Source organism: Xiphophorus hellerii, chromosome 5 (assembly GCF_003331165.1).
Source record: "Xiphophorus hellerii strain 12219 chromosome 5, Xiphophorus_hellerii-4.1, whole genome shotgun sequence".
In the NCBI taxonomy this organism is placed as follows: Eukaryota; Metazoa; Chordata; class Actinopteri; order Cyprinodontiformes; family Poeciliidae; genus Xiphophorus; species Xiphophorus hellerii.
The window spans coordinates 25,844,837-25,861,379 of NC_045676.1; the positions used below are offsets into that span (position 1 = coordinate 25,844,837).

The 16,543-nt window shown below is 39.6% G+C and overlaps 3 protein-coding genes across 9 annotated transcripts in view; 1 reads left to right on the forward strand and 2 right to left on the reverse strand.

The window, feature by feature from the left end:
- Positions 1-1,843: 1,843 nt before the first annotated feature.
- Positions 1,844-3,598, reverse strand: LOC116720748 (ecto-ADP-ribosyltransferase 4-like). Of its 3 annotated transcripts, none has more exons than XM_032564157.1 (3): positions 3,484-3,598; positions 2,985-3,117; positions 1,844-2,746 (listed from the first exon to the last, which is right to left on the reverse strand). In XM_032564157.1, the coding sequence occupies exons 2-3, from the start codon at positions 3,111-3,113 to the stop codon at positions 1,904-1,906; spliced, it is 972 nt and encodes a 323-aa protein (XP_032420048.1). In that variant the 5' UTR covers positions 3,114-3,117; positions 3,484-3,598; the 3' UTR covers positions 1,844-1,903. The 3 variants fall into 3 exon arrangements, with proteins under 3 accessions (XP_032420048.1, XP_032420046.1, XP_032420047.1); XM_032564155.1 differs by having other exon boundaries at positions 3,405-3,494; XM_032564156.1 differs by lacking the exon at positions 3,484-3,598 and having other exon boundaries at positions 2,985-3,142.
- LOC116720747 (ecto-ADP-ribosyltransferase 4-like) lies at positions 3,058-6,613 on the forward strand. 4 transcript variants are annotated; one of them, XM_032564152.1, is made up of 3 exons: positions 3,058-3,162; positions 4,091-4,248; positions 5,163-6,613. In XM_032564152.1, the coding sequence occupies exons 2-3, from the start codon at positions 4,093-4,095 to the stop codon at positions 6,042-6,044; spliced, it is 1,038 nt and encodes a 345-aa protein (XP_032420043.1). In that variant the 5' UTR covers positions 3,058-3,162; positions 4,091-4,092; the 3' UTR covers positions 6,045-6,613. The 4 variants fall into 4 exon arrangements, with proteins under 4 accessions (XP_032420043.1, XP_032420045.1, XP_032420041.1 ...); XM_032564150.1 differs by lacking the exon at positions 3,058-3,162 and adding an exon at positions 3,808-3,928; XM_032564154.1 differs by lacking the exons at positions 3,058-3,162; positions 4,091-4,248 and adding an exon at positions 3,777-3,928.
- Positions 6,614-8,299: 1,686 nt separating this feature from the next.
- The window catches only part of LOC116719893 (cytoplasmic phosphatidylinositol transfer protein 1), a 69,272-nt gene continuing 61,028 nt past the window's right edge, over positions 8,300-16,543 (reverse strand). The window contains exons 8-10 of one of the 2 annotated variants that reach the window (XM_032562684.1): positions 15,367-15,430; positions 14,214-14,353; positions 13,014-13,129 (exon numbers count right to left, since the gene is read on the reverse strand). In XM_032562684.1, coding sequence (XP_032418575.1) covers positions 13,124-13,129; positions 14,214-14,353; positions 15,367-15,430 — 210 coding nt within the window. In that variant the 3' untranslated portion in view covers positions 13,014-13,123. Of the gene's footprint in view, positions 13,130-14,213; positions 14,354-15,366; positions 15,431-16,543 lie in introns of both variants that reach the window. The other variant, XM_032562683.1, reaches the window with a different exon arrangement.

The window sequence follows — 16,543 nt, forward strand, 5'->3', positions numbered from 1 at the left end:
TGGCGACTTTTTTTTTGGCCAGGCAGTGTATATATATGGCCATTATTTTAGACTGTGGCAGGAAGCCGGAGTGCCCGGAGAGAAACCTGCAAACAGGAAACCTGTCTAATCTTTTTACCCTTTGATCCCAGAAGATTTTGTGTCTCTTGTCATGAATGTTTTAGTAACTGAACTCATCGACACGTTCTGTCCCAGTTACTGAAACTTCTCCAGCCTCAAAATGCTCGGTTATTTTCTCATCAGGGATATTTTCCTCAACCAAATTAGGAATTTCTAGCTCCTCTCCGAAAGTACCTTAATCGCTTTCGAGAGGAGGGGCTGGAGGAACCGTCGTATTGGATCCGTTTACCCGGTCTTTGTCTTCTTCCTTTCCTTCTCATAAAGGTAAATGAAGCCCATTCTGAACATGTCTTCACTGCAGCGGCTGTCTGCAGTGAAGACATGTTCATCAACAGCCTTCAGTATTTGCTCTCCGTGAATTAAATAAGTGTAAAACTGGGCTTGGTCAGAACCACGGCAGATGACTGAGGACAGGTGGTACCTTTCTGATCCACGTTCTCCAGGTACATCAATGGTTGGGTTGGGAATTACTTTGCTCTTTAAATGATTAAATCTGGCCCACTGTGGCAGATAAAAGGCGAGGACGTTGTTGTCGGTGAGGCAGTGTTTGTAATTTAACTTTGACCCACAACCTGAACAAATTGATTTGAGGCCCAAATTCACCCAACTGCTAAAAAGAGAAGCTATATTGGCTACCGATGGTGAAGATGGAAATTCAATCAGGGGGCCGTTACTCAACAGCTCTAAGGAATCTGACTGACATGTTGAGCAACTGCCTGCACTGTACAGTTCTCTGTCCGTCCAAAGGAGTCGAGCCAGACCAACACAGATTCCACTAAACGTGAAATCTCAAAGTCTCTTCCCTTGCCCAGTTTTTTCTCCCCCAGCTCCTTGAGGACTGGGGCCATTTTGGCGCGAGTGTAAACGTTGAGTTGGGGGCGTGGCCAGCAGCAGCTTAGTTGGATTTAAAGTGACAGAGACCCTAAAACAGCTCAAGGCCGATTTTGTGCGTAAAACGTGATGAACGTGTTTTGTATGATTATTATCTCAACTTCTCGTGTGTAAAATAAAATTCTCATAATTTTATTTTTTTTAGTGTTGTAGATCAGAAATCTTTAACACTGTACAAGAAGTTTGAATAAATCAACCCAGAACTGAAAATATGAGGTTTTACTTCTTCCTCAGAGTGTGAGGAAAATCCTCTAAATGTTTTCTATGTAATGAAACCAAGTTAAAGTTGTGTGTAATAAATAAAGGTTTATTATAATAAATAAAGGTTTTTCTGCTGCATTTATTTCAGCTGCCGGGAGACATCCGTGTTGGAGATCAAAGGTCACGGTGAAAAACCCCTGAGGAGATCTACAAGGCGTTCAGGAGCAGCGACGCCATCAACATGGTGGTGCGGAGAGGAAACGAGTTCTATGAACTCCAAGTGACACCTGAATGCATCGAGTGACGATGCACACTGGTAGCCAAACATTTGCCAGGGAGGAAACTGTGAAACTTGATGTATTAATTAATGTGAATACTTTTATTCATATAGAGTGAAAGTTGAAGTGTGGACATATTTTAGCAGCTTTACTGTTAATTTCCCAAACAGATGTCAAATTTTAAAAATGGGCCACGTTCCACGTAGGAACAGAAATAACTCCCAAAATGATCGGGCTGCATTTAGATTGGTTAATAAAATGAATGACATGACAGTTAAACTGTGAGCGGGGGGTGATGGTAAGGGAAATGCTGCATCACGTGACTTACAAAAAAAAAAAATAATAACATGAGGTAAACATTGTTTATAGTTTCTCTTTTTATTTATATGTAACGGTATTGTGTACTAGCAACATTACAAGCTGTAATGGGATTGGATAGTGCTATGCCAATTTGAAACTCTGCCAGCTGAGCTGATTCTACGGTAAAGCTTCACAATAACACAGAGCAGTAAAAGCGACAGAAGGACAAAACAAATTATGGTGAAAATGAGCCAAAATCCCTCCACAGGTAATGCAGATATGGACTGCAACTGGTTGCGCTCTTTGTCATAAACACAGTTCAAATTACTTGTGAGTTTGTAAGTGATTTCACATGAACTGGTTTGTTTCTGGACGTCAGTGACTGTAAAAACTTCATACGGAGGAATCACCACTTGATTATTTCCTTTAAGGACGGAGTATTTAGTTATGTTTGCTCCAAAGCAAGAGTATATCTCAAAACATGAAACATTTCCATTAAAATCCCACTCATCAGAGCCTAAAATGAAGGTGCTGAACCGAACCTGCCCAGCGGAGATGTTGAGCTCCAAAACGGTTTCGGTTCTGTAGTTCGTACTCAAACACATCACCTGATTTTGTTTTAAAATTAGGATCGCCTCACTTAGAGAGGAATAAAGGGAGATGGGTTCGAAAGCGGCCCTTTGCTTTGGAGTTCTTTCTGCAGGTTCAGAGTTCTTGTTCCCCTGTTTCAGCACCACATCAGTGAACATGTATAAAGCCAGAGAATGGCTTTTCTCCATGTACTTTTCTGCTGGTTCTTTCAGGTTTTGCTCTGCTTTGCTCCAGGCTTTGCTGAAATTTGCGCTGCAGGTGTGCCATTTCTGTTCCATGGCCTCATCATTCAGAACCTCGACTTCGGTTCTGCAGCCAGCAAACTTGTCCTCGTCATCGAGGTCAGAGGTCAGATGTCGAGAACTCTGAAAAGCACAGGAGAAAAATGCTTCGAGAGTGCTCACCAGACGGCAACACATGTGGAGAACTGTTGCACATTTTCATCTTAAAAATGGTCAAAAACAATCAGACAAAGGCTTGTGTGATAGCGTAAAAACACACGTCAGGCTCTTGAATTTTAAATTCCACGTCGGTCATTTGATATTTATGATAATTAGCAGTTTAAAGTATGATTGGGTAAAAATAAGACACACTGTGACTTACCTCTCCAACAGTGTCCCTCCAACTGAGACACATATATAAGACAAAAGCTACAAGCAGTCCTTCTAAAAACAACAAAGAAGCAATCACACATGCAGACACCTTCTGTTGCCTTTTCAGAGATGGCATCATTCATCTGGGGGAAGAAAGAAAACACACCATGTAACTCAACATAATCAGAGTAAGTTGAGACGGCACCCCAAAATCTAAACTCTTCTGGCATAACTTGATCTACTTCCAAGTAATGTACATGATTTAAAAAAATTGGTAAAATGGGGAATTAGTGACCTATTTTGCAAAGCTCTATCCCTGCCATGGATTTCATCAATCTATCAAAGATTTTTCCAAATATTCAAGCTAACCACAGGCAGCTCGCATACAGAGGAGAGTGAAATAAATGGGAAAATAAGTTTGATAACTTACCACATGCTGTTCACCGCTGTGATGAAAGCTACATGTAAATGCTGCGTGTTTCTGTGTTTTCTGAGCTTGAATGACTCACCTTTGTTTGCGTTAGCCAGAGCTGGTAGCTAAACCGGATTCGCTAGTTTTACCACCTGGAGGATCTTCCTCTAGCCGTGCAAACACAGACAGAAAGTGGAGTATTTATTACATATAAATGCATACAAATGATGATTTTTTTTTTTTTAAATCTACATGGTGCAGCATAGCAAACTGCAAACTAAAGCCAGAAGTTTCAAAAAATGAGTAAGATGAAAGGTGAACTTGATCAGTTGTTTCTTATCTAGCAATAACTCCTGTGCAAACACAGCATGAAAACTCTTGGTTATTTTGAGCACCAGTTTTAATGAAGGTGTGGGCTGAGTAGTTGCACCTGTAAATCCTGTCCTGCAGCAATGTCTAGGTGGAGATAAAAAACCATTTCCTCTCCTAGCCTCTGTCTTTTTTTGTGCTCCATGGATTATGAAGCCAGTTGCAGTAAAAAGGTAAGCCTAAATGTTTTCATTTTGTTGCTAAAGGTGGATTACAAGATTTTAAAAAGCCCTGTGTTTTCCCTTGACAACAGTAAATTACTGATCTTCAAAAACATTCAAGTTTTTTTTTTTTTAAAAAGTCAACAACATTCCTTGGTCATTTCTTTAAACCAGATATGACATTTCGGTGGGAATCAACGCGTGGGATTAAACTCTTGAGAAACCTGGTTTCTCTTTGCGGACTGTTGCTGGTCCTGGTCCTGGTCCTGGTCCTGTTGTTTAATGGCCCGTTTCTAATCCGTAGGATTAGAAACGGGCAGAGATCTGCCGAGGTGAGATTATTTTGTTTTCCTTAAATAAACCAAAAGCTAAGAAGCAGTTTACTACAGTTCCTTGCAAAAGTATTTAGACACATCAAACCTTTTCACATTTTATCATGTCACAATTACAAATTTCCTTATATTTTATTTGGGTTTTAATGTGCCAAGACAAAGAAAGCATCATTAATTGGATGAAATTAGAGTAAAATTTTTCGGGTGGGGGAGCAGCATTACATTATGGATATGTTTAGTAACCCCCTTTTTTTATTATAAAATATGGTGACTAAACTCAGTGAGATTGGAAGGATACCAGCTATGAGTTGTGGATGTTTAATGTTGGTGTCCTGACTCAAGTCTTTCGCAGCCTGCAACAGGTTTTCTTCCACTACTGTCTGTTCTGCACTATGCAAGTTACACTAACAGTTTAGAGCTCCCTCTGGTGGTTGTTTTTTTTTTACATATTTGTTTAAACTCTCCATGTTGTGACTAGTTGGCTCATGTATTCTAGTGGCGGAGAAACAACTTCCTGTTACCTCCATCTTTGGTGGTCATGCTAACTAGCTTTAGCATTCATGGTGACCTCTGTTGTGGTGTAGCAAATATTATTTCACACATTATCTGATACCACACTGTCACGACATAGTGATAGTTTTAACAGATATGTAAAAACATATTTTTTTTGCCATGTCATCCCTGAAGAAAAGAATTATGATACAAGCAGTATGATGCTAGCAGTATGATGCTAGTAGTATGATGCTAGTAGTACTTGTTATGACTCTGTTCTTGTAATTCGATTTTTTATTGTCTTAGTGTTGCCCTAATACTCATATTTTCCACAGTAGAAAAATTCCAGGCAATTGAAGAATAAAATTATTTTTAATAATTTCCTGAAAGTGTTTCACATGATCAACCATCTCTCATTCCAGAATGCTGCAGTCTTACCCCTGGATATGGCTCCAGATTCCATTGACGACATGTATGATGGCTGTCGTTCTAAATCCATGTCTCTCATCAACCTGTATGGTGTGTTTGAGTGGCAAGTCAACATGAACTTTAGCTACGCCTGGGCTGTAGTCGAGAGAAATGCCAAGAAACCTGTGCACAAGCACCTGCAAGACGATCACGCCACGTCCTTGTACATTTTCACAAAACTGGCCAACATCCGAAAGGATTTCAACACGGCCGTGAAAAAGGGAAAACACAAGTACAGCACGGACGGCTTCATGTTTCATTTTCTGTATTTCTACTTGACCGATGCCATTCAAGCCCTGAATCCGAACCACTCGGAGTGCCGAACCGTTTACCTCAGAACTTGGAAACGGTTCGAGCAGGATATCGTCAACACAGACGTCCGCTTTGGGGGATTCACCTGGGCAATCTCAAGCAAGCAGTCATCTAAGGTCAAAGGCAACGTCTCCTGTTTTGAGATCCAAACGTGTTTCGGTGCTGACATCACGCATTACTCCAGCGTACACCAGAGGGGACAGGTGCTCATTCCAACCTATGAGGTTTTCCGGGTCACGGACGTTGTGACGGGCGACCCGTGGTGCGGCGTGGTCTACAAGCTTCAGAGCACCAAGAAACCAAAAGCAGACCAAAACTGCAAACTGAGTCAGGAGCTGACAAAAACCCTTTTGGGTGGAAGATTTTTAAACTGGGGTGGAGGCAACACTGTGACCATGTCAGCATGCGCTGCGCTGCTAATGATAAACTCTTTCATTCTCGTGAAACGCAAACAGAAAAGCTACGTGGCTGTTGTGTTGGGTGCTGTGATCGTCCTGATGGTTTTCATGTTATTGCTTATTTAACTGCAGTCTTAATTTATATTATAAACACTTGGAGGACATTCAAATATTCCAAAAGACATTTTCTTTAAAAGTATTTTCCAAAATAATTAACTACAAAATGGTGATTATTTGTCCTAAATGAATATCTTTGTTCTGCATCTGTACATTGGGAATTTTGTGAATTCACCTGACCAAATAAAATAAAGCAAAGTCCTAGCTGTACTAAGTTTGTAAGCCAAATTAAAAGAGCCATAACACAGATGAAAAATGGCAACTTCAAGTCCAAAATGTCTTTAAATTATTAATTTTTGTTTAATTCTAGGGTTGATTTTAACTTCTAGTTGGTGGTTGAGCCGTTTCTTTGCACAGAATCTTTATTAAGTTTTAGTTTATCAATTTGTGGTTTTGAATGTCTGAGCTCCACAGGAAGTGGTCTGCAGGGGTCTTATGAGAAGCAGGAAGTGGGATGTTGACTACAAACTCTTGTTGCTCTGCAGAAATACTGTTAACACACAGAAATAATCTATTTATGTGTGAGGCCATTCATGACAATAGAATAATAGTGGTGTGAATAAATGAATGATCTTGAATATAGTGTCATGTCATATATTGTGTCATATATTGTATTGCCACAGCAAAGGTAAACAAAGGTAAAATAACCCGAACAGGTGATCAACTCAAAACCACTCCTACCTTTTTACTCTCTCTCTCTCTCTTTGTAGTTTAAGCACACCTGTTACCGTGGCAACCGCCTGCTTGGTGCTAGCGTGGCTAACACGAGTAACAGTTTAGTCCAAAGTCTTTTCTGCTAAAATAAAATATTTAGTGTATGTCAGATACAGACACATTGGATATTGATCTGTTTAGCTAACGTAAGACTGTGTAGCAGACAGGCTTCAAGGTGTAGAAGTTGTATCAGTTCTAACGTTATGCTGTACTTAGCTAACGGGAAGCTAACGGTGTTTGTGAGACGGCCACGCACGTGACCACGTAGAATGGGCATCAGCCAATGAGAAGCGGCCACTGTGGTAAGGTCCATTGGGACGTTTGCGTGTTGCGGCGGAAAATTACCTCGTCAAAATGCATCAAAACAATGAATCTAATGTGGCATTTAAAAAACAAACACTTGACGGAGTTTGGCTACATCGAGGCTCAGAGCAGGAACTAAATGCCATCCGGAGCGGCTAGATAGCAGGTAAAGCAGGACACAACTACCAACACTCACCTGGATTAGCATCACGGTCAGAAAGCTAAACAAATAAACCGACAAATAATTAAAGTTTTCGAGGTAGCGGTGAAAGACGCTGGTTCTGCTCTCGCTGTTGGACCGTTGCTATTCGCTACTGGTAGTAATATTTCACAGACGGAGCGCCGCGGCTCAACCTCAACCGAGCAGTGAACAGCTGCAGCATATCTTAAACAAAACGATGTTAGATATATATTAAAACTTTCGCTGTCCTAACATAAGATAGATCATCTCTGGGGAAAATAATCGATCTCCTCTGCCTCCTCCCTGTGTTCTGCAGAATTACTCGGCTCGGTCAGAAAGAACCAATCAGAACCAGCATTAATCAGCTCGCCGTGCTATCAGGAAGTTTTGGTTTAGTAACTCTGGATTGTTTATTTTGATGCAACCTGCATTTGACTTTGAATGAATGTTTCCTTTATTACTTGATGTGGCTTCACTGCCTTTGCTTTGCCTGCAGTAAAAGTAAAGGCTTTACTTTGACTTCTTCCTCAAAGAGTGTCATTCAGACCATGCCAGTTATGGCCTTGTTTCACTGTGATTAGAGACACATTTTAATAACTTCAGCCAACATTTTTACAAGGCCTTTTGCTTTTAATCTGTGGTGTCTGCAGACATTTTGCACCAAAACATGTTCAACCACAAATTCCTTTCCTGACAACTTGTCTGATTTCATTTCAATCAAGTTTTTCTTTCTTGGTTTCTCGCTCAACTTTTCTAAAGATCATAAAGTTGATCTATGGTGCCTGTGGGCACGCAGTATTTGTTTATTGTCCAAATGATTTAAGTTGCACGTATATTTTTTGCTGCCTGTAAAAAAAAAAAAAATCTTCTGGGAATAATGTCTTTAGCACAATGCTGAAAGGTTTTTTTTAACACTGGTGGCTATATAGTGAAAGCTATGTGGTTAAATTTTGAATATAAGACGTTTGTCTTCCAATTCTGACTGCAGATGTGTACTTCAAATATAAAAATGCTTCCATAGTGTTGTGTAAGGGATGCATGACAAATAAAGTCAACAATAACACAGTGACAATAGCTAATAAAGTTTATTCATCCGTTTTAAGAAAACTGTTAAACAATAATTACAACAAAGAACCAAATAAACCTCAAAGGGCAGTAAAAATATACCAAGTACAACACAATATTCCAAGTGGAAGAACAAAGAGCAACTTTCAGCAGCTAAACGGGAATGGCACTCCTGGGGTCTGTTTCACGAAGCTGGATCGACTCGAAGTGCGCCTGAATATTCAAGCAGACTCTGAGATGAGCTTCTCGTCAGATGAGTTCGAAGTTCATGAGACAGATCCCAGAGAGCAGAAGACAGCAAAACGGCTTGTCTGAGCGCAAACCGCATCGGGAGGTGAAGAGGAATGAAATGGGTTACAGCAATCACTAAAATCAAATAACAGCAAAGTTTACTATTTAAAAAGAAAAAGGAGACATTATCTGCCTGGAAATTAACAAGGCGGGTAAACGTCAAAGCAGCCACGCCACTAAAATGCAAAGCATCCATTTGCTTTACAACTTAGGAAATAATACGCCCCCTTGTGGGGGGTTTATTAGAAGCAACTGGACAGCAAAAAAAAAAAAAAAAAAGTGCAGCACTACAAAGAATCTCGATATTTAAATGAAAAGAATTAAACTGAACTAAGATCAGAATAGCAACTTCATTGATAAAAACACATTAAGCCCGACTCAAATCAAAGCATTTAATTGACGTCTGTGAAAGCTTCCCAAACCCTCATCACACACACACAGACACACACACACACACACACACACACAAAGATTTACCTTGTCCATTTTCAGTCCATCAGCACATTCATGGCACATCAGTAATGAAACCCAGAGCAGGCTCAACATAAGAAATCTACAATATTAATCAACAGCTGTATTTACAAGAGCTATAGGGTTACTCTTTTAAACAGAGCAGAGATTAACGTTCCACATACACTTTGCATTATTTTAATAGCCCATGGTGGATCAAACATGTCCCTGGATCGATGTTTTCCTGACAAGAGAGGTGGTCGATACCAGACTAGTAAGCATCTATAATCTATACAAAATAGATCTAAACAGACGGCCAATGACTGGTATGTAGATTTGTTTATCCTTAAAAGGCAACAACCAAAGCTACGGTTACAAATAAATAGCTACAGTTTTATCTATTTTTTTCTCTCTTTCCATCTAAATGAAAATCTATACAAATTATCGACGAAATACTATGGTAAGACCGCTGAATATCTTCTCTTCAAGCCTGTCTCTTCAAAGTTACTGTGCCGTATGAGCGGATTTTTGGTCCACCGAACCCACAACACCGGTAATAAACACATTCCTTCATTGTCAATTGAGGTGTCAAAGACTGGAAAGTGCAGGATGCATCTGAGTAATGTCAGCAATCGAATCCTACGTGCTTAAGCAGAACTGGACTTCTCTCGTTTCGTGAAGACGTTTCGTCGCTCATTCAGAGGGGCTTCTTCAATTCTGAACATGGTTGGAGTTGTTTACGGATCATAGAACCACACTAACCGGACAATTGAAGGCAACGGGGCCGTTAAGACACGTGTTTTGGTCACGTCCCATGGTGTGAACTGGGACAAGAAGAGACGGAAGAAGTCCAGTTGCCTTCTACTCAAGCACTAAGGACCGTCCTGACCTGGATGACTGAGAAATCTACGCCAGCGTCAGTGATTGAATGAAAAACACAGCAAGTTAGCCCTGTCGCTTGAGAATCAGGTGGTATAGTTTGATATGTCCGAGTTCTGCATCTTCCTGCAGTGGCAATACTAGAAGTTTGTTGGAACGGTCTTACTTAAAATCTCAGAAGAAAACTGAAGGAGGGTCTATTGGAAAAAAAGAACAAAGATTGTAAAAAAAAAAAAAAAAAGACCTTAAAAAAATAATTTGTAATATAAGGTTGAACAGCAAATGATTACCAGACTACAGTGTAGGGAATGCAATGCAAAAACTCTGGTGACTTCAGACAGGCTCCTCATACACATGAATGTCTTTACAATTCAGGACTTGTTCTTGTTTACCCAAAACTTTTTACCTCGTTGAAATTAGGACACAAGGAACAACTTCAGTGATTTTTAAAAACAAGGATGGCACAACTGTGGATTTACAAAGCTAAAATATAGACATACAGCCATGCTGATATGTAACCATTGATAGAATGGGGATAACTTCTCCGCTGTCTGATATCGTAGGAAAATTATTGTTGCCTAAAAACTTTTCAAAGTGTTTAAACATTTTTGCAGGTGACAAACTCATACATCAATGTAAAGGTGAAACGAGAGCAAACTCAAAAGGTAAACCTTTGTAAGAAAAACTGAAGATGGTAGAAGTGACAAACCAAAACCCAAGTGATCTCGTAGGGAAAGTTTTCAGTCTGAACAGCAAAAAATCATATCTGATAAGCAAGTTTTAATATTCTTGAACGTTGGATAACGTAGACAATAATGCCAAATTTCTGGTCTTGTAATCAAGGTTTGTAGACCGAGTTGAGACCTGTCCTTTTACTTGCTGGTGAAATATGCCGACGCTGCATTTTTGAGCATGATGTAATGGTACTTTCCACTTCAAACAATGGGATTCTAACCATGTACTTAAGAAAAATTAAATCCATGGTTAGAGCCTCAAAATGAAAGGCATCCATGCCCACAAAGAGTCTTTGTAAGTCATCAGAGTTGTACATGTAATAAAAAGTCATGAAATTTTGGATTTCTGTAGCTGAACTCATAATAAAATTTGGATGTACACGCAGGTAGGTGATGATAAAATTGTAGCATGCAGAGGCACTGAGTTCAAAGAGTTCATAGGCCTACAGTAAATACTCTGAACATGCTTACATTTCAGTCGAAATCTGATTTTCTACTGTACAAAATTACTTCAGACTTCCAATGGAAGCATTTTTTTTTCTTCATGAGTTACATTACTTATACTGTAACAATCCATTCATACACAGTATAATCACACATCATATATTTTGTATACAAGTTGTGAACACATTCCATGCAGCATTATAAAACCCCTTCGTTGAATAATATTGTTTGGAAAACAAAAAGAGTATATTGATCGGTGTACTAAAATCTACTGGTTCTTTGACAGACGACCATTAATACACAAATAAAATAAATGACTGGTGTCTGCAAATGATGTTTTCGTTTCGCCTAAAAGCTCTGCTTTTCTTTCACCAATCTGGGCTGGCAAGTTCAATCTTCACACACTGTGCGCCTAATGAAGCACATACACAAGTCAGCTTGACACATGTGCCCGTCTTTTCAAATTTAGCACCGACTTTTCATCACCTTCACTGTGCGCGAGGGTCAGTCGGTGACTAACAGCTGTCCTAAAAAGGCGTTTTGTTCCCCCCCAACATGTGACGAAAGTGATTTTACTGATTTGATTTTCCTGAATCACATTTATGTCACATGAGCTATCCGTCGTTAGTTTCAGGCAACATCTGACTTTGAAAATGCAATCAACGTACTCCTGCTGATACCGACCTCTTAATCGTCTTCAGATACAGAGGATGAACAAATAAAATTTTGCAAGCGTTAAACCACCTACTTCAAACTGCAACTGCAGACATAGTGACGGTTTCATTTAAAAGGTCTAAGATGTGTAAACATTCCCAGGTTTAAGTAGGCTGTTTTTTTGTGGGTTTTTTTTTTACATATATTTTTGTGTTATAACATCTCTGGAAGTATAAAATGGTTTGGCAAATAAGCGGGCAGAGTTACGTATAACAGCGTCCCTGCCTTTGGAGTGCGAACCAGGTAGAGTTTGGGGAGACCTGAGGTGCATTCTCTTCATGATTGTACAGATTTTGCATTCTTTTTGAGTTAAGAGAGGAAACGACGAGTACAGCGCGATCCACATGCCAGGCCGACTGGCTACAGAAACACTTCAACGGATCTACAGTCAATGTACTTGATTGCCTCTCCGGCGTTCTGTTCTACTTCTACTGTGCTGTTCCAGTTTGAGTCATCAAGTCGATCATCATCATGCTATCAACTATGCAGATTAGTAACGGGTAAGATTACTCTGAACACACTATCGAAGCTGAATCTCCACTGGCTCTGTGGTGTCAAGGCAACTACTTCAAAATGCAATAATTCGTGGCCAGATAGTCTGATTGAAGAAAACGTAACTACGGAAACAATGAAAAGGATTTATTTACAAAAAGAACTGCCACTCAACAAAAATAATCTTTGCTTTCGATAAACATTAAATGCATTAATTAGAAAAGATCTGACATCTGGCTCGCTTGACTTTACGCTCGGCCACACCAAAGTGACCGGGCCTACAGCTGCCTGGATGGCATCAATGACGCTAATGAAGACCTATAGAGGGATTGGTATATGGTAACGATTATGTTTTATCGTTGGATATGGCTAAACAAGTTGAAAGTCAGGGCACTGGTGCTTGGAGGCAAGGGTACCCTCATTGGGCTCATAAGACAACGGGTAAAGAAGAAGTATACAACGGAGGCTGTTCTACTGCTCGCCCATTTCAGCAGGGTCGCAGTCGGAAGGAGATGTGGATGACTGGAGATGGTTGGAAACGGGTAACTGGTTCAGGGTAGAGCCCTCTGCGGCTTCGCTGGGGACGGGCTCAGGTAGGGTCAGTGTTTCAGGGGCGGACTTTTTACGGGGCCGGTCTTTGGGGACAGAGAGGGATTCGGGTGCATCCGTGCACATCGGGGTTGACGGGGCACTGGCAGGGCCGGTTAGGGCGCAGGAGGACAAGGGGGTCTCGCTTATGGAGATTGATGGGGGAAACACCCCAATCTTCTGGTTGGTGGCCTCCTGGATGGTACGCTCAAACTCTCTCACCTCATCCATTGTCATGTCTGGAAAGAGATTTTACAAGAGACAATACACAGGTTAGTGTTTTCGTGTGTTCATGTGTTGGCATTGTCCTGGCATGTGGATCTTACTACAAATGATCTATTTTGTTCATGTTTTGGAAGGAGCTGCTGATTATATTGCTCTTTTGCATGTTTGGCCCTTTTGTACCCAGAAAAGGCGCGGCCAGCCGTGGGAACAAATCCATGTCGCCTTACAGACGATTCAAACCTACTTAAAATTATTTCTATCATCCACTTGTGACCTAAATATATGGACATATGACTATAATAAATGATATACATCAGTAGAAAGCTATCCAGAGCCATTTTGGTTTGATAAGCCAAAAGAGGGATTCAGAAGAGTGATTTAATCAACACAATGTTTTTTTATATATAATTTTTTTAATTACAGTTTGTCAGCTGGTGATGGCCTCACTAAACAGGATGTTGTTTTTAAAAAGCTAGATTGCAAATTCAAGCAGACATCACTTGCAAACAGAATTGAAAACTAGTGCAGTTATCAAGTCTTATTTTTACTAAGAAGCATTTTACTATTTTATCATTAAACTTTAATTGAAGGGTCCTTTGGAGACTCAGAAGCCTGCTTGCTACTTTAACATGACTTCTTTAGGAGAGGAGTGCCCTCTGGTGTTTGCAAATACAAATTGCAGGCTACAAAGTCAGTGTTTAAAGGAGCTTATTAAGGTGAACAGTTCCAGTCTGAATGGACTTTATGTATAAGTAGGAATAAATTCCTGGATAGGTAAATGTGTTTAGTCTTTCTTCCCCCGTTAGAGGAAATATTTGTCTAAAAATGAAATCAGGAACTGAAAATAATAATTGTTAACCAAACAAAAGAAAAACAAAACACTGCTTAAAAACCAAAGGATAGGTTTACTATTTATGTATTATTATTATATTACCATGATGTTTTTATTTTTTTAACCAACTGTTAGTTTTAAAAAAAATGCCAGTCAAATGTTCCTTCTTTTTTAGCTCCAAATGTAATGCCTTATGAAGCTTTTACCACCTAAAAATATGAGACAGAGAAGGGAAAAATGGAGCAAAAAGAAAAAAAGCCACATACACTTGCTTTGTCATGGATCTCTATGTCATCCAGGGAAGATGGGTTTGTTGTGGAATGCTCTTGCTGCTCATTGCAAACTTTAATGTTGGTTTTCTCATGCATTTTTCTCTCGTAATCCCGAACGTCATCCAAAGTCATATCTGCAAAAGGTGAGGGAAGCAGGGGTGCAATGAAGGTCAAAACGTTGGTACCGTTCCATCATGGCTTTCCGGCTCACAGGCGGTTAAGAGAAGGGAAGGATTCGCTGGCACTGATAAGCTGCGGCGAGGTTAGCGATGTAGCGGGTAAAGTGTTAGCTGCCCCACAACCCAAAGAGAGTGAAGGACACGTTCAAGCCAAGAGGGAGTGAGAGAGGAGGAGGGGGAGAGGGGAGAAGCTTTGGGGATGTTTCAAGATTAAGGGATAAGCAAGAGGAGGTGGAATCATTGGAAAGAAAAATGAAAAAGGTTCAATTATTTTTTCACAGGGGGGAAAAAAGAAAGTAATTTAAGGGAAAAACACTTTAGGAGCATTAAGAGGCATCCAGGTTTCAGAGAAGAGGGAGTACTGAGGTTAGTGGTTTTTGTGGAGAGGACTGGTGAATGTTTCTGGGTAAAGATAACAGCCTTATTTTGTATGTGTGTGTGTGTGTGTGTGTGTGTGTGTGTGTGCCCCACAGCTATGAGAAAAAAAAAAAAGCTGAAGAGCTGAGAAGGAGTAAATGTGCTGCAGCTACTTGAGAGGGGCACACAAGGCGGCCCGTTGGGCAGCTGAGGAAACGGACAGAGCCAACACCAACTGCACCAGTTTCAGCTTTTCAATGACGCCCTCATGTAACGATAAGACAAATTGTTCCTCGAAAACAGAAAATATAAGATCCGACGCTCATTTTACAGATGTTTTATCAAATCAGATTGGTTTGAATTTCTCTCCCGAAACATGAAAGAATCTTGTTTTTTTTTAATTATTATTATTTAACTGAAGCGAGCTGATGGTGGTAGCCGTGTGTGGCGTTGGTGGGTTAGTAGTGAGCGGAGGATCCATGCTGTCCGTACACAAACTTGTTAAATGCAGGTGGCATGAATGATGCATCGCCAAGTACAATAATCTAATTTAAAAAAAAAGCTGACAAATACAAAACAGGTTAAAAAAAATTAAATCCTTGTAGCTGTACCTATCCACTCGTCAACCCAAGCAAACGCCTGCCTGTGTCCCAGGAGCAGCACATCTCTGACCACCTAAAACACAAAACACAGAAACGGTCAAACTGCTTTTATCTACACACTGCAAGAAAAGCAACATTTTAATCCGTTTTTTGTTCGCATGATTTGTTTTTTTTATTGGAACAAAGTTTCAGGATTATCCTTACAATCAGCTATTTTGACTGTAACAAAGCATAACAACGCCACATCAGAGTTCTGAAGTTCCCCAAAAAGAAAAATATTGTAAAAAGTAACATTTATGGTTTTCTACACCAAGCAGACGCAGCAGAGAATAATGGAAAAGTTGCTGTGGGGAACAAATACGTCTCAGTTTCTTTTTTTTTTTTCTGAAATATGCTATTTGTGGTTGTAACTTTCTATTTAAAATTTCTATTCTGAGTAAGCTAATGTTTTTTGTGAAAACGGATTGACGTTTTGCTTGTTTTTAAACATAAATCTAAACAGGCCGTGTTTCCCTTAGTACACTGTAGTTAAAGACGTCGCTACAGCTAAAGTAAAACAGAAAAAAAACTATTCTATTTGATAGATGTGCTCTTATATATCAGCATAATTATCACAAAAGAATAACTTTTTCTGTCAGTTTTGTGCGGACGTGATCAACCACAACCTTACTGAGCGACATGCTAACATGCTAGCGCTAGCCTGGCACTTTAGCAAACAGCTTCGCATGAAAACAGGAGGGTTTAAGTTTATCTGAATGTTGTTGAACATCATTAGAGCTTTTCTAACCTAACCTGTTACGCGTCAGAGCAGGTTTATAAGTCTTGCAAAAACGTTGTTTTTGGAACTAAATGTTAAACTCCAGGATCCTGGATCTATAGCTACTTTAATGCAACTCAATCAATACAGATTCGATTAGTGAGTAACAACTTTTACTCTCATGGACTCCTGGACATGTCTTTTGTCCAGTTACCTCAGGTTAACTTTAGCTGTGATCATTTAAATGGGATAACATTGAGCCAAGTTATATTTCTCAGGTTAAGTTGTATTTCTTTAATTGCTTTATTAATTTTTTTTTATTTTAACATTTTGGGGTTTAAAAAATTCTTTTAATTGAAAACTAAAAAAAAAAAAAAAAAACTTAAAATTTTTTACATTTAAAAATGTAATTATTTTATTTTTTTTTAC